The sequence below is a fragment of the Lynx rufus genome, unplaced genomic scaffold, assembly GCF_022079265.1.
Source record: "Lynx rufus isolate CCGP_SWC_20201006 ecotype Redwood Valley unplaced genomic scaffold, mLynRuf1.p SCAF_1, whole genome shotgun sequence".
NCBI classification, from domain to species: domain Eukaryota; kingdom Metazoa; phylum Chordata; class Mammalia; order Carnivora; family Felidae; genus Lynx; species Lynx rufus.
In genome coordinates, this window is record NW_025814823.1 from 218,099,930 (window position 1) to 218,118,460 (window position 18,531).

The window sequence follows — 18,531 nt, forward strand, 5'->3', positions numbered from 1 at the left end:
TCTTTCTTATGATTACATTACAGCCTTCTATTGCTGCCATAACAAATTACCATAAACTTAGTGCCTAAAGTAACTTAAATTTATTATCTTAAAGTTTTATGGGTTCGAAATCTGGGATGAATCTCACTGGGCTAAAGATGTTACTGTGGACAGGGCCATATTCCTGTCTGGACACGGTAGGAGAGCAATCGTTTCCTTCCTCATTTAGGTTATTAGTAGATTTCAGTTCCTTGCAGTTGCAGGACTGTAATTCTTATTTTCTTGCTGTCTTTCAGCTGAAGGTTCATTCTGAGTTTCTAGAGGTGGCTTGCATCCTTTGGCATGCTACCCCTTCCTGCAATCCTCAAAGCCAGCAATAAGAGATCAATTCCTTTCCATACTTTAAATCTCTTTTTTTTTTCCTCCTGTCTCATTTCTCTAGAGCACATCTCTGCCTTCTTCATCCACTTTAAATGGTTTGCATGATTCATTTAGGCCTATCTAGATAATTAAGAATAGTCTTCCTTCTCAATGACTTTAACCTTAATCACATTTACAAAGTTACTTTTACCATGTAAAGTAACATATCCATAGGTTTCAGGGATTAAGAAGTAGGCATCCTTTGGGGGACATGAGGAGGCATTATTTTGCCAATCATAGAGTGTCCATATCCAACCCTGATGAGAAAGAGTCATGGAACTCTATGTAATATGTCATTTCATTTTTATCTGGAATAGGTCAGAGGAATAGATTGGAGGATGACCTTTGATTCAGCTGATATGTTCCCTAAAAGAGAGCCATTCAAGAGCAAAGTATTTTACAACAGTTTCTCTATTCACTTATAGCCATAAGGACTCTGTGGACAAGTTCTTATGTTTCTTTTTAACATAATTTCAATTTATCTACGCAACTGACTCCATCAAATTTAATATGACTACTTAATATGTCTCAAGCACTGCAATAGGTCTATGATAGGATAAGTAAATCAAGTGACAATTAAAAACTCACTCAAAGGCTGCTGCAAGTATTCCTGAGTATAAATAATAACTCTAAAGTCACACAATCGTAGAATAGTAATGATGGAAAAGGCCAAACATATCAAATCGTCTAAGTGACAGTTACATTAAATAAAAATTCAAGAAAGTTATCAGCATTTTACTGTCATGACTTTATGAGAACATTGTTTGAATTGCCTATAACTTTTAAGAAATAGTAGATGAACTAATAATCTTAAAATAATGCCTAGATTCATGAATCTCTTTTCTGGCAGATACGCCATTGATCGGCATACTGATATGGACCGGATTTTTAGTATTCACTCCGAAAATGGCTCTATTTTCACTTTGAAGCCCCTGGACCGGGAATCATCTCCTTGGCACAACATCACCATTACAGCCACAGAAATAAGTGAGTGGGAAATACGTCCATCTGAACACCAAAGTGGTAAAATAACAGCAATAAGTAGACTCTATTTCTTGAGTGAAATCATTTTATCGTTAGCAGCCTGAGCGCGTGTTGGATATTATATTATTTAATGATTATCAAATATCCACTTTTTAAATTTAATTTTCTCTTATAGCTTACTGTAGGATGGAAATATAATCTAACCTCATAAAAATAAGTAATCTAAGAAAATTATGCCTTACAAATAATAATACTTCATTCTCAATCATATTCTCCTCTTTTTAATCATGCTTTCCATCTGGACCCTGTAAGCAAGCTGAGATATTCATCAGCAATCCAATTGAGAAAGTGAATACCACATAAATGATCTGTTGCTAAGTTACCAATGGGGAGAGTGGTGTCACCGCTTCTCTGTAAATGAGACTGAAGTCTTACACATGTTCTTGTTGCAGATAACTCAAAACAAAGTAGCCACATCCCTGTCTTCATCAGAATTCTAGATATAAATGACCATGCTCCGGAATTTGCCATGTACTATGAAACATTTGTTTGTGAAAATGCAAAGCCTGGGCAGGTAAATAAAACCATTATAAACTTAAATTTGTTTTTTCCTATTTCCAAAGGCAGGTACCATTATATTCATTCACTTGAACAAATCTTTTTTTTTTATGCAAATTATTGCCATTCCTCTTTGTCACCTGTTTATCTCCCCTCACCAGAACATTCACAGTGATCTAAAAAGGTAACTTTTGAAGTGGTTTCTATTATGGAACCCATGGTATAATAGAAAAAGTTGTAATATATGCTTTAATTTATATACTGGTATATAATAAATATCTATACATATAGTTCTATCTATCTATCTATCTATCTATCTATCTATAAGAAATAGTTTCTACCTGGATTCATAATTATGCTGAAACTGAGTTATATTCAAGAATAGAATGGAAATACATTACTAAATAACACATGAAGTATGAACATGAAATTCTTCTGTGTTAGTATAAAGGGAATCAAAATAATTACCTTGTTCATTACATTTTCCTCTTTTAATCTCTCAGGCAAGACATTTTGGTTGATAATTATACTTGGTGATTTTTCAACTTTAATCTTCTTGAGATAAAAAGAGATTGTTTGTACAAAAGTTACAAAGTCCTCTTGCAAAGTCCCCTCATATATAAGATATCTCTAAAGTAACTTTAAGCAACTGCAGAATATGTTCATTTTTGACACTAATATAGTATTTTACAAATGATAGTAACTGCACAAATTTCATTGAAGGAAATTTTAACAAGTTATTAAGATTTTTTAAGGAAAAAGTGGGTGGGTGTTAAGAATCATATATAATTTTATCATGTTTTTTATTTTATTTTATTTTATTTATTTTTTTAATATTTATTTATTTTTGAAGGAGAGAGACAGACAGAGTGTGAGCAGGGGAGGGGCAGAGAGAGAGGGAGACACAGAATCTGAAGCAGGCTCCAGGCTCTGAGCTGTAAGCACAGAGCCCAACTTGGGGCTCGAACTCATGATCTATGAGATCATGACCTGAGCAGAAATCAGACGCCCAACCAACTTAGACACCCAGGCACCCCCTCCTTCGTGTTTTTTTAAACACAGAAAATAAAAGTGAAATACAGTCTTCTTTTTATTCCAATAGAGATTGCAATGGACCAAATGTTCATTTGAAACCCTAACCCCCAGTATGGAGATAGAGCTTTTAAGGAAGCAAATAAAGTTAAAGGAGATCATAAGGTTAGGGCTATGATCTGAAAGGATTAGTGTCCTTTAAGGAAGAGACAACAGATAGATCACTCTCCCTCTCTCTCTTTTGATGCATACACTTAAAGGGAAGGCATTGTAAGGACGTAGCAAGAAGGCAGCTGTCTGCAAGCCCAAAGGAAAGCTCTCACAGACCTTGATCTCAGACTTCCAGTCTCCAGAACTGTGAGAAAAATAAATTTCTGCCATTGAAGCCATCCAGGCTGCATAATTTTTACGGCAGCCCAAGCAGGTAGACTAAGACAGAGATATGTACCATATTCCACTTGCATACACAAAAGATAGAATTGGGGTATTATTATTCTTATTCTTACTTGCCAAAAAAGCATCATTACATAGTTATCTGGATTAAAAATTGTTTTTCTTTTTTCACTTTGCAACATGTAATGGACATACACTCAGTTTAGCAAATGATTATTTTTAAAACGATGCTGAATTTTTACAGCATAGCTATACATTCATTAGTTTATTCAACTACCCACTTAAAATGGAAATTTGGTTTACAAACAAAATATTACTCAGCAGACAGCACTATAATGAGCATTACAGTACATTTATATTTATATACTACCTGGTATTCTTTTCCTTTGATACAACCTTCAAAGTAGGAATAAATTTGATATGTAAATGTTCATCAATGCCTCCAAATAGTTGCCTAAATATGTCATATATCTAGTGGATGACTGCCTATTTATTGGGCAACACTAGATTTTAAAATGTCTATCGAAAAATAGTATCTCATAATAATTTTAACACGGATCCTCCCAAAATTATTTGGGCTGAACATTTTTCATAAATGTGTGGCCATTTTCACAGCTGTATTAGTTTCCTAAGGCTACCATGAGAGATTACCACAAACTAGAAAGCTTAAAACAGAAATCCGCTCTCACACAGTTCTGGAGAATAAAGTCTGGAACCAACGTGTCAGCAGGCCATCCCCTCTCTATAAACTCTAGGAGTAGACTCTTTCTTGCCATTTCCTAGTCCCTGTGAGTGCCAGAAACCATTGGCATCCCTTGGTTCATAAGAATTACTCTAATCTCTGCATACACTGTCCCATGACATTCTATCTGTATCCGTATTTCCCTCTTCTTATGGGAAAAATCCAGTCATTGGATTAGGGTCCACACTAATCCACCACGGTTTCATCTTAACTTGATTGCATCTACGAGAGCCTGTTTCCAAATAAGATCACATTCACAGGTACTGGAAATTAGGATTTGAACATATGTCTTGTAGAGAAAGAAGTCAATTGACAACAGTGTATAGATATTCTTTACTCATTTGTCTATTAATATGCTTTTCATGTGAGTAATTTATATGTATTACAAATTAATATTAGATAAAAATAATTGATCTGAACTAAAAATTATTTTAATAGATACTATTAGTATTAAAATTTCTGTCGTTGTTTCTATACTTGACACATAACAATTTGCTTGTTAAAAGTAACAAGGTTAAAAATGTATTTTAAGCTACGGATATGTATTCTCTGTTAAAATATGCTTAAACAATGGCTGATCTAATCACTTCAAGAACTCTGCCGTGTAACCAGAGGACCTACATTGTTTATGATTTAAAATATTGCTAAATATCATGGGGCGCCTGGGTGGCTCAGTCCGTTAAGCGCCAACTTTGACTCAGGTCATGATCTCGTGGTTTGTGGGTTCAAGTCCCACGTTGGGCTCTGTGCTGACAGCTCAGAGCCTGGAGCCTGTTTCAGATTCTGTGTTTCCTCCTCTGTTTGCCCCTCCCATGCTCATGCTCTGTCTCTGTCTCTCAACAATAAATAAACGTTAAAAAATAAAATAAAATAAAATAAAATAAAATAAAATAAAATAAAATAAAATAAAATAAAATATTGCTAAATGTTGGATATACCATTGCCAATATGGAACAGGAGGTTAAGCAAAAGTGCTGAAGTCTTAAAAGTATTTTTTTCTATGTCATGAGCCAATCTTCTAAGGAGAAAATGTGCATTAAATTTCTCTTAATAATTGTACACATACACGAAGAATTATACAAAGAATTGTAAGGTTACATGCCACTCTGTCAATAAAATGAATGAAATCCTAGTTAGTATTAAAAGAGGAAAACACATTGACTAGTGAGTTATCAGGTTAGTATGGCTACAGAAGGTTCACAGTAACAAAAACTGTGGATATGCCAAACTACTATAAAATTCCAACAGTTGTTCATCACAGAAGTCGGACTACTATGCTTCTAAGTGAGTGGCGCAACTGTTTTTGTGGAAAAGAAATTTGAAAGTAAGAGTAATTAAGTGGCTATGATTTCAAGCCACACAGATGGCAGACCCAGGACTAGGAAAACAGGCACCCGATATGTAGCTTGGTGCTTTTTCCACTGTAAAATGTTCAATAGAATTTTTTGTGTGACCTGTAATTTGCAGCTTCGTCTTCACACGAGGGCACATCTGTAACTTACAGCAAGCACAGCTAAGAGGTGTCATAATTTCTCAACGTCAACACTGATTTTATGAAACCTTAAAAGCATTTATTTGTATCTCTTTCTAAGCTTTGCGAATACCACTAAAAGAAAAACAAATAAGTTGAATAAACTATGCAATGTGATTGTAGTTATGGTGCCCCCTAGCTTTAAAATCTTTTGCTTTCTGGTATCATGTGGCATATTACTCATTGTTTCAAAACTATATTCATAGTGTCCTTGATCTGTAAGAGTGGCTGTGCTAAGCACTTTTGTTTTTGAAAAGTGCATCTGTTATGTTCTCTGCCTTTGAGACAATCGTTATTTAGTGGAGGCAACAGATTGGTAACCAATTATTATTAAAACACACTGGGACATTCTAACAATGTTAAAAGAGGAGATGTTGGAGTGATTGAATTTTTCTTTAAGGTTGGATATTGCAGCGGCTGGGAATCGGACAATAATTCATAGAGATACCTTGCACGGTAATACTTGATGGACATTTTTTTATCCTTAACTAATTGTTATATTATACAGAACCATAAAAAGCCTTGCCATAATTTCTGAAAATGGGCTCTTTTTATTTCTGTAATGTCAGTGATATTTTTAAAACCCAAACACTGATTTAAAATGTCCTATAAAAACAACACGCGTTGCTTTTTGTTGTGCTTTATTTCACTTATTGACTTGGTTTCAGCTGATTCAGACTGTCAGTGTCATGGACAGAGATGATCCTCCCCGAGGCCACAAATTTTTCTTTGAACCAGTGCCAGAATTTCCTCTCAATCCGAACTTCACCATTGTAGATAATAAAGGTACAGAATATTTTTAAAAGTAAAATTATAAGGCCTTATGTTCTAAAATTAAAGACTGGACTGAATTGTTTCCCCCACTTTTTTTTTTTTTTTTTTAGATAATACAGCAGGAATCATGACTCGAAAAGATGGGTATAGCCGCAACAAAATGAGCACGTATCTACTACCGATTTTAATATTTGACAATGATTATCCAATTCAAAGCAGCACCGGCACACTCACTATCCGTGTGTGCGCTTGTGATAGTCAAGGAAACATGCAGTCCTGCAATGCAGAGGCCTTGGTCCTCTCGGCGGGTCTCAGCACAGGGGCTCTGATCGCCATCCTTCTCTGCATCATCATACTCCTTGGTAAGCTCTGCCTGTGAACGTTCATTTGACTTAAATAAGTCTCTCCTGCACTGTTCAGTGATGGGGCTACTGAAAAGCACACTTCTCTAGAGTGAAAGATTGACATTTTTAACTCTTTATTGAAATTGTTCTTTCGACTTGAAAAAAAATCTAGTTGTCTCTGAGGATAGGACTAGCTTTCTAGAGATGAAAAACAGAGCTAACAGCTCATGCCATATGCATGTATACACACACATTTTAAAATCTATTTTGTATTATACTGTTTAGTACTAGCTAATCATGGTCACTGTTCTCAGGACATCTACTTTTACAACTGATTTACTTTTTGTATCAACTCCATAAGATGGATACTCTGGTTCTTCTCAGGGAAGACTAAGTAACTTACATAAATTCAGTCATTTAGAAAGTGTTTTAAATAGCGTTCAATATATTAGTCTATTTCAGAATTCTCCTTCTAAACCATTATTCTCAAAGTCAAAGACTACCTTTACAAATAATATAGCTAACGAATACCAAGTTATGTATGTTAGACACCTAGTTGGCAAATGCATTTAAATTGTCAATATAAGATGAGCATTTTATTGATACAATTTGAACATAGGTGCAAATTAAAGGTTTAAGGTCATTTTTAAAAATATCAGTATGGCATTGTGGTCTACGTAGTCCTGCAGTATTTTCCAAATAAAGTCATGCTTGCTATAGCAAATGTTTGATTTGAGCATGCCCTAACAGGACAACAATTTAATTCAATTAAACAGTTGTTCCACTGTAAAACATTCCCCCCAAAATTGTTTCCATCAAATATTCATCCAAAATGCTTATGCTTAGGGCATGAGAGCCAGCCAAATTTACGTTCCAATGCTCATATGTGCTGGCTCCTTTTCACCACAAATCCTTTCAAGCAATCTGGATGACATCCCTCTGGCCAGATATCCTTATGCGACTTCAGTGGGGGATTGGTAAAAGTGAGGGGAAAACATTTGTCTCAGTTCAAATGATCCAACTATTTAGAAAAACATTTTTTCAGGGTGCTTTAGAACATACATACTACCAACACCAGTCCACATCTCAGAACTGCTGCTAGAAAGTTCAGCTCTTCTGTAAAATATTTTTGTATCCCCATGAAGTATCAATTTTGGCTTACCTTTCAGCTAAGTGCTACTGATATTATGTTGTTTTATTTGGTCACATAGCTCTACTTTCCTAATTTAGGACAACATGGAAATATGCATATTTTAAATTTGACTTTTAAATTTCTATATTAAGATAATACACACACAAAGACACACATGCATACATGAGGAAACAAAAGCGCCCCCTAATAAGCTTACATACTATGTCTTATGACACTAAATTGTTTAACAGTTTTTTCTAAGCAGAAATCATACAAGGCTGTTTCTTTATTTTGAGAACTCGGCCACCTTCCTGCCCTATACAATATAGAAGGCACACATTTCTTGTTTTCCACCTTCCCAACCGATTGCATAAAGATGGAGGGATTTTCTATTATTTTAGTTAAAATTGTTTCTAATTCAGGTTTCATTATCAAAGTTCCTAAAACATTTTTGCTGTGATTTCATCTTTTTAAAAAGTTTTTGTTTGAATTCCATTTAGTTAATGTACAATGTAGTTTTAATTTCAGGTGTACAATATCAACACTTCCATACAACACACTGTGCTCATCACAAGTGCACTCCTTAATCCCCATCACCCATTTAACCCATCCCCCCCCCCCCCACACACAGTTCCCCTCCAGTAACCCTCAGATTGTTCCCTATAGTTAACAGTCTGTTTGATGCCTCTCTCTTTTTTCCCATGTTGATTCCACATATGAGTGAAATCATAGGGTATTTGTCTTTCTCTGACTTATTTCACTTAGCATAATACTCTTTAGCTCTGTCCACATTGTTGCAAATGGCAAGATTTCATTCTTTTTTATGTCTGAGTAATATTCATTGTGTGTGTGGAGATATATATATATATATATATATATACACATACATATATATACACATATATGTGTACACATATGTATGTGTATATATATATGTATATACATATGTATGTGTACATATATATTTCTCCACACACATACATATATATGTATACATACATACATATGTATATATATACATACATACATATATATACATACATATATATATACATACATATGTGTGTATATATATATGTATGTATGTATATATATATATTTATCTTCTTTATCCATTTATCCATTCATCTGTGGATGTACACTTGGGCTATTTCCATGATTTGGCTATTGTAGGTAATGAATTAGTATATTTGTATTCTTTGGGTAAATATCTGGTAGTGCAATGGCTGAATCATAGGGTACTTTTATTTTAAACTTTTTGAGAAACCTCCATGCTGTTTTCCAGAGTGGCTGCACCAGATTGCATTACCACCAACAGTGCAAGAGAGTTCCTTTTTCTCCACATCTTCACCAACACCTGTTGTTTGCACACAGTTACTAAATTTCTATAGTTAGAAGAGTTGCCTCTTTGCAAGACAGTGATATAGCATGGACAATAATATCTCAGACCTACCTTTACAGTTTGAAGAAATATAGTTCTTAGAGTTTGTCTATGTTACAAGGCACAGTCGAGGATTAAAACCTGATGCAGGACTTTTTAACTGTTTTAGTTCCTTAGACACCTTGGGAATCAAACTATGGGAACTATTTAGAATAATAAATTAATAATAATAGGATATATAAAAAAGGAAATATGTTTATCCAAATTAAATAAGAAACAAAAGCAAAATGTGTTTAATTATTGTCATATGTGCCTTATTCTAGTGCAAGTCTAATGATTAAAGATATATCATAACTAAAATGCAATATAAAATATCTATGATTTCTGTTGGTTTAATAGTCACACATACTGTTACTATCACTACAGTACTTGTATATTCTGATATTCATAATAGAAATACTAAATTCCAGTAATAGATTAATAAAAATAATGACATACATTTTTCTATTCATTATCTTTACCTTTCTAAATTCCATTCACATAACCTCAGTCTAGGGAGATGAAGCAGGTAATTGTGACCCAACAAAGGAGAAAAAACAGAACAGGTTCCAAGGTCCATTTGTGGGAGTTAATAAATATTATATTAGCTAAGAACCCTTAATATAATTTGACTATGTTGTTCTTATTTTATAGTCGGAGTTTATAAAAATTTTGAGGAAAGTAGAGAATTTATAAATTAATTCAATATTAAATTTATAAAAAAAAACCTTTTTTCTACTTCATGATTCACTAGATTGGTGGATTTCAGATCTATGCTGAGTTAATTAACTTATGTTCATCCTTTAATAGGGGAAATAGAGATATGTCTCATTTTTATTGAATAGTTTTTTGTTTTATTGTCTCTAAGATGATTCTGAATATAGCTCAGCACCCGGAGCCTATTCTATGGAGGTTAACTGAAGATGTTACTAATGATTTTTTTTTATTCTTTCTACCAATTATTAGGAGCTAAGGAAAGTGTTTTGGCTGATATGACAATAGCATTGGGCAGATTTTAATGGAGTTACAAGAAACTCAAGGGCCATGGTGAAGTGTGGTTTCAATGTAAATGAGTTTGCTTTGTGTGATTTCAATACAAAAATCAAGAAAAGAAATGATAGATTTTTGAGCCAACATGTTCTTGTTTTTTAATAAAACCTAAATAGTATTAGCAAAACATTTAGCTGCCTAAATTAAGGAAAAGCTGTTTTTTATTTCTCTCATGCAATGTCTAAGTGTGTTTTGGGAAAGTTTATCTTTATTTAATTTTTAACTTTTCTTATATACAAAATTAGGAACTTGTTCCATTTTCAATGAAAAATTTATATTTTGGAAATTATGTATTTTTTCTTACTTTTAAATGTATTTGTAAATTGCAAAATGTATTTATTTTGCATACAGACATTCATTGTCACATATATGCATATGTTACATTTTAGTAACATAACAAAAATAAGAAAGTATATTTCATGTGGGGAGTTCACAATTAATTTGATAACACAAGTATATAAAAAATAAAACGATACCGCAAATAGAGGGATTACAAATAACAGGTCAGCCAGAAAGTTCCAATGTACTTCTATAAGTCAAGGAAATCCTCAATAACAAGATAATTAGTCTGAACTATCTTTAATCTGAACTATCTTGTAAGATGAGTACAGGTTAAAGATAAGTAAGAATTTGAATTCCATATCAGAGCTTATAGAGTGATGGCTCAGATTTTAGGTAGGCTTTCAAAACCAGGTCCGAAAAGGAATTTAAATAGATAAGAGCTATTAGAAGGATTAGATCAGTAGCACATATATATTTTTGTATATATTATATACACACATATATTACACTTTTATGTATATATGCATGTATATGAGTGATGTTTTGCATATATTGAGTCATTAAGAAACTATTAAATTATTGCTTAATTTATCTTGGGCTAATAATGAGTGTAGCTTTAGAATTTTAGTATTTTTAAGCAAGTTTGCTGTTGGAAGGAATGAGATATCACATAATTAACAGCTGGCTAAATGAATTAGCCATAACTGAATAAGGATTTTTCAATGCCAGAGCTCTACAGGAGAGTGACTCTTGAAAGTAAATAAATGGACTGTAATATCTGCTCTTTTATCAATACAGGACATTTACTCATTAGCCCAAGGCACTGTGTATTTGTGTAGGATAGTCACTTTTTATCCAAACAAATCTTAGCATCTCTCATACCACACAAACTTCCCTTTCCAAAATGTGCTATATTTAATTTAAACCTGAACCATGGAATCTCACTATTTTCTCTTTGTTGTTGTTGTTGTTGTTCCAAAGGGTGCTATATTTAATTTAAACCTGAATCATGGACTTTCACTATTTTCTCTTTGTTGTTGTTATTGTTGTTGTTATTATTAATAGTTTTAGTTGTGCTGTTTGCTGCACTGAAGAGGCAGAGAAAAAAGGAACCTCTGATAATTTCAAAAGACGATGTCCGTGACAACATTGTGACCTATAATGATGAAGGTGGTGGGGAAGAAGATACCCAAGCTTTTGACATTGGCACCTTAAGGAATCCAGAAGCAAGAGAAGACAGTAAACTTAGAAGAGATGTAATGCCTGAAACTATTTTTCAGATAAGGAGGACTGTGCCTCTGTGGGAAAATATTGATGTACAAGATTTTATCCATCGAAGATTGAAAGAAAATGACTCAGACCCAAGTGCACCACCTTATGATTCACTGGCAACATACGCCTACGAAGGCAATGATTCCATAGCCGATTCACTCAGTTCTTTGGAGTCTCTCACAGCCGATTGTAACCAAGATTATGATTACCTCAGCGACTGGGGACCTCGTTTTAAAAAGCTTGCTGATATGTATGGGGGTGATGACAGTGACCGAGATTAAGAGTATCGTATGACTTGATCCATGTTAGTGGAAGTACGCTTCTTGTTACTAGATTGAGTGGCCTGCATTCTCTTCCTTGGAGGAAATTTTTTAAAAATTGAAATTACAAACAATACGTAGGTGTTGTCTTAGTAAGGGTTTGCTTAATCAGTAAGTTTCTGTGAATGAATATGAATGATATAGATTTTAAAAAAAGTAATAATAACCAGTTCACTCTCTTTGCCTAGCAATCTCTGAACGAAAGTATATCACATCAATAATCAATACAAATTACATAAAAGGCTTTTTGTGCCTTTCCTTAAATATAAAGACTTTATAAATGTTTTCTTAACTGACTTATAGTCACCTTTACTATTAAACATTGTGCAACTGCTTTGTAAATTAATATGAAAATATATCCCTAAAGAAATAGGAATGACTATTACTGCCATATTTATTTAGTTGAAGAATGTCTTTGTGTTAATTCATTCATATTTTTATAAATGTATATTTATATTTTTGTATTTTTATGAAATAAACTAGTATTTATAAAAATAAATATCATTTTATTTACTTCCTAGAAGCAGTTCTGATCTCACTGATAACAGAAATTTTTTACATCTTTATAGACAAAACACAATTTACTCAGGGAAAAAACAGCTAAGTTACTGCATGTGATTTGGAACTAGAATGTAGCAAGACTATAAAAAAGCTTTAGTATAAGTTATGATTTTTTGTTTCTGCCACTTGAATATGGACAAATGCTTATTCAACCACTGATATCTACCCATCAATAGGATATGAGACCTTTGAAATATAAACTATTATAAATATACTTGTGAATGATTATGGTTTTTATATAATTTTTTCTATAGAATCAGCCAGTGAATTTTATTTGAGAGTATATGAAGTATGTGTAAGAAATGTTATGTGTATCAGGGAAAAAAATGTAAATCACTCTTTCTCCTTCAACAGAAGTTTTCAGGATGAAAAGGAATAGTTGTGATTTTGTTCCCCTCATCAGATAATTCATGGAATATAAGCCAGGCGACATTAAAATGAGTATCAGCAAACTAGAGGGTTTTTTTTTAATTGAAAACTTTATTGCGTAGATTCAAAGTCACTGTATTTGAGGAAATCTTGAAATAACTGGTGACATGTAGGCTGAAGATTAAAAAAAAATTAGGGAATGTGTGGTTTTACTAATGATTGGGATTGTAAAAAAAAATCTGTTTTTGGACAGAATTTGGACCGTTTAAGACATGAGAAAGAGGAAGAGAGTGGAAGAATTGTGCATAATAATCATTAGCAAATCTCTGAGACTGCTATGCAGAAAACCTGCCTCGGTTTAATCTGGAGAATAAAACCTAAACTAAAATATGGAAACTTCACAAGGAGATTGCATACTATTCATTTCCTGTGCCATGAATTATCTTTTGCTTTCTCTTTTATTATTCATCCTTTAAGGAGTAAATATCATACCCAGGGTCATTCTTAATGTGTAATTTATTTAGAAATTTAACACTGACTACTCTGTTACCAAGCCTTTTTAAAGAGCAAATACCAATTATAGACAAATTTGTGTATTCTGTTACTATGTTATAAAATTTTCAAAGACCATTCAAGAACTTTAGCACCAGTAGCTGACACATATTACAGATTTAATTTGATGCTGAGAAAATAAAATATACTTTGCACTTAAGAAAAATTTGAAATTTTTCTAATCATTGGAATTTTCCAGAAAACAGAAAGTTTTTAAGTTTTAGGTTTAGTTTAGAAAGTTTTTTTTTTTTTACTTTAGAAAGTAATTAAGTTTTCCCATTGCTAGAGCTATTCTAGCATGAATCAGACAAATATTTGAGGAGAATAACGTTGAGTGGCTTAAAGCAGTCGGCAAAAATGAATTAGATATCTATTAAACTTCTTATCACTTTATTCTATAATCACTAGAATAAGTGGCAAGAAGTAAACAAATTAAGAAGAGGCTATAATGACTGTACGTGTAACAGCTGTATAGAAATGAAAAAAAATCATGTTGAGTCAGAAAAGGGGAATTGGTAGTTACATTGCATGCCTGGGTTTACCACACTTCAAATACTAAGTGCATCACAACAAACCAAGCTACCTGTAAGTTGTAAACTTACAACTGCAATGGGGAAATCATATTAATACCACATAGAATAAGACACATTAAATTTTTAAGCTTGATTATGAAGAAATATTCATTTGATTACCATTTTTCAGCACTTTAATAAAACTGGTTTGAGTTCTCCCTTTCCTGGATCTGAGAATAACTGATATACTGATGTCTTTGTGAGGACAGAGCTAATAGATTTCATGCTTAATAAGTATATGATTGTTTTTGCTATCAATCAAGGAGTCCTATTTGGTCAAAGAAATTACCAGTTTCATGAAATATTAATGCTTTTCATAATTTTTTAATAATCTATGAAATTCGTGTAGTAGGAAAATGCATTTAGAAGACTGATCAGCTTTTTTGTAAATAAAAAAAAATTTCCTAATTGAGAAGTAAAACAAAAAAAAAAAAAAAGAAAAATATAACTTCCCCACCCATACCCACACAAAAAATAGAGATAATAATATTTACTCTATTGTATTTGGATAATTTTATTTCATTAAGATGCACACAATACATTCAATAATATTAGTTTCCATCACTTGATTCTCATGGGACTGAGACACTGGTAAAATCTGAGGAAAATTAATTCTTAAAGTGTGTTTACTTTCCAAACAAAATAAATTAGTTAGCTTTGACTGTTTAAACTTAAGATAAAATTGAAGCTAGTTGAGTAAATTTTTTCCAAATATAATTAAAACAATCATTATTTTATATATTCAATAAATTCAAAATAATATATGTCTATATCTGAAGTTTTTTTCAGAGAGAGGAACTTATCTACATTATTTGCACTTTAAGATATGGACTGGGTAGTAGTATCTTCAATCCTGCTCTTAGACACGTGAAATAGATTCCAGTCACTTAAAAAAATCAATTTAGTAAAGAAAAGAAAACAGCATTACCAACACAAAGCAGTAAACAAATAAGGGGAAAAAATCCTACCATAGCCAGTGGCTGAACTGACCTCAGTTGATTATTCCTTCCACTTTGGCGTAACCACTGTAGCTGGCTGCCAGGATCTTTTATTATATTGGGTATTCTTTTATTTTACTCAGCCTCCCTGACTGGCTTCTTCCGTCTAACTCTGTATTTTAGAGTAGACCAAGCCCTCTTTTTTCTTTTCTTTTCTTTTCTTTTCTTTTCTTTTCTTTTCTTTTCTTTTCTTTTCTTAACTTAAATTCTGGCTCTTGGTGATCTATCCACTTTCCCAGTTTCTATACATTTTTACGTCAATATCCATATGAACATATAGATATATCAATATAGAGATAAATTGAAAATTCTCAAACTTAGACCTCCATCTTTGGAGGTCTACAACCCCTATCTTTGCTTCATTCCTATAATCCAAACATATTTCCAATGAACTGTTCTAAATTTCCACATGAAAGTTTAATGAAGTGGGATATGTCCAAATTTTAACCTGTAATTTTTGCCCCCAAAATCTGTTCTACTCTCAAAGTGGCCCAAGTTGATGGAAAAAAAAAAAAAAAAAAAAAAAAAGACCACAACATCTTCCTACCTGTCCAGGTCAAAAATCTTGTAGTCATCCTTCATTTCTGTTATTCTATAATCCTTCATAGGCTATACTTTAGGAAATCCTATTGACTATACCCTCAAAATCTGTCTGGTATATAATAAATTTTCATCACATCCCCGGCTACAATCCTGGCATTTTGTGCACCTGGATTATCGCAGTATACTTCTAAGAGTTCTTTCTTACTCACCTTGGCTCCTACCATCTATTTGAAAAGACTGAAGAGAGAATACAGACTGGTGTGCATTTCTTTTTCTTCTTTGTTTTCTTTTCCTTCCTTCCTTCCTTCCTTCCTTCCTTCCTTCCTTCCTTCCTTCCTTCCTTTTCTTTCTTTTCTTCCTCCCTTCCCTCCATTCAATTAGGTAAGCATGAACATCTCATTTCTCTATTCAAAACCTATCAATTGTTCTTTACAGTGAAAGTCAGTCCTCAGGAAGTTATCAAGTACCCTTTATCTCTTTGATCTTACTCTCCTCTAATTCCTTAACTCATTTCACTTCAGTTATTCTGGGCTCCTTGTTCTTCCTTAAAAACACTAAGCATTTTCCCTTTGCACTGACTGATCACTATCCTTGAAATTAGTTTTCCCCAGATATTCATGAAGTTAACCATTAGAACTTCTTTCCAGTCCTGGTTCAAACGCCACTGAAAACTACAACCCCCAAAACCCATTTCTCCTTTCCCGATTTATTTTAAAATAAATATTTTCCACAGAAAATATCACTATTGAACACAATGCATAATGTGTTTATCACTTAATTATTTCATTTGCCAAATTCTACTAGAATGATTGTTGGTTCACAAACTGGCCCTTCCACACACAGGGCAAGGGGAGGTGGAAGAAGGAGGAAGGACCCTCCAGACTGGCCAGCGGCAGGTTTAATAAGCAAAGGAACTTGCATACGAGGCTTGTCTTGAGCAGCAACAGGACAAGTTACATTTCTGCACCTGCCAGCCAGAATCTTAAAAGTTTGTCAAAGGATTTAACTGGATTCAGTCACCTACTCAACCTAGATGGTCTCCACAGCTCCTTACTCTCAAAGGTGCAACACTGAAACAGCTCCTAGTGTTAGAATGGTGGGCAAAATGTACATTGCAAGGACAGGGGAGGGTTGTGAGGAGCTTCTGAAAGCCCAGGGTCTAGTTTTGGGGTCAACCTGAGGTCACATACTCTCAGTGACCTCTTCCAACAAGAATTCTTCCCAAATCATACCTTGTTAACGTGCAGCAAATATTTGTTAAAAGTTAAGTGACATGCTCAATATTTAGATATGATACTTTTCTTAATTTGGTAAAATATTATCAACAGATAGGACATTTAAATAAAACAAATGTAAACAAAAAAGAATTATACTCAAATTCATAACAAAGTATATGCCTTCAACACAGTATTGATTATAGCCTAGAGTATTAAATCTAAGTACTATATGCTGAATTCTGGTTGATCATGATTAGGTCACTATTTAAAAAGATCTTTTCAAAATTACAGAAAGCATGACTAAATTTTTTCCAGTTTTTAAAAAAGCCTCCCTAAATTAAAATTGTATTCAATGATCCGTGCTTCTAAAAGTATACGGTAATGGGATTTTACTAGATTTCAGGCCATCAATTCTAAATGCCAGAATCAAAACACAAGCCAACGCAAATAAGAATCAAAGAAACAGCCTTCTCTGTGCAGTTTTAATTATCTTTATAATCACCTAATTATTGGATTGGTTTTAGCCCTCTTTTCTCACATTTGGATAATATTTTGTGAATAAAGGCAAGCTGAACAACCTATGAAAATGTTTTCTTACTTAAATATGTTTAATTACTTTCCAAATTTCAGTAATGATGTGTGACTATTTTTTAAAAATAAACAATTGTTTGGGAGTGCTTGGGTGGCTCGGCCCGTTAAGCATTCAACTTTGGCCTAGGTCATGATCTCACCATTAGGAGTTCAAGCCCCGCATCGGGCTCTGTCCTGACAGCTTAGAGCTTGGAGCCTGCTTTACAGTCTGTGTCTCCCTCTGTCTCTCTCCCTCTGCCCCTCCCCCACTCTTCCTGTCTCTCTCTTTCAAAAATAAATAAACATTAAAAAAATTAAAATAAATAAACATTGCTTAATAACAGTTCATATAAAAAAATCAGCTATTTAAGTCATTATGTTCAAACTAGCAATGTACAGACATTGGGCCTTATCTTACCCGCAGTCTTTGTTATTGTTGTTGTTTGATGGAATATTATTACCTAATATAGTGTTAAAAAGTACAACAAAAATCACCATAGTATTACCAGCATTTAAAGACCAAGGTATTTCACCTATACATAATTCCCTATGGATTTTCCTGTGGAATCTAGTAGTGAAATTAGGTAGTTTTCTGCTATATTTATGTATCACTCAGGAAATCTCACCAACTGCCAGTTCATGTCTATTATTTTCTTATTGTTTCTAAATACATAATTATGTAATTTTGATAGTAGCCATTTTTCAATAACATATAAATATCTTTCACAAATATGTAGCTTGCATTTTCACTGTAATTAATTTCAATGTAACCAAAATTATGTATACTATGAAGTTAACCATTAACTGTGTCTTATGGTTTCCCTGCAATTTTTTGCTTGGTTTCCTATGTATCCTTATTACTAATTCAGCTCCAAACTCTGTCAGTTGTGTAAATTTTCTCTCTTGAGATTCAGAA

At 33.2% G+C, this 18,531-nt stretch overlaps 1 protein-coding gene across 3 annotated transcripts in view; it reads left to right on the forward strand.

Annotated features, from left to right (window-relative positions):
- The window catches only part of CDH9 (cadherin 9), an 88,374-nt gene extending 76,180 nt beyond the window's left edge, over positions 1-12,194 (forward strand). For 2 of the 3 annotated variants that reach the window (XM_047074255.1, XM_047074261.1), the window contains 5 exons: positions 1,250-1,386; positions 1,836-1,957; positions 6,308-6,425; positions 6,524-6,775; positions 11,707-12,194. In XM_047074255.1, coding sequence (XP_046930211.1) covers positions 1,250-1,386; positions 1,836-1,957; positions 6,308-6,425; positions 6,524-6,775; positions 11,707-12,194 — 1,117 coding nt within the window. Of the gene's footprint in view, positions 1-1,249; positions 1,423-1,835; positions 1,958-6,307; positions 6,426-6,523; positions 6,776-11,706 lie in introns of all 3 variants that reach the window. The other variant, XM_047074246.1, reaches the window with a different exon arrangement.
- The last annotated feature ends 6,337 nt before the right edge of the window (positions 12,195-18,531 follow it).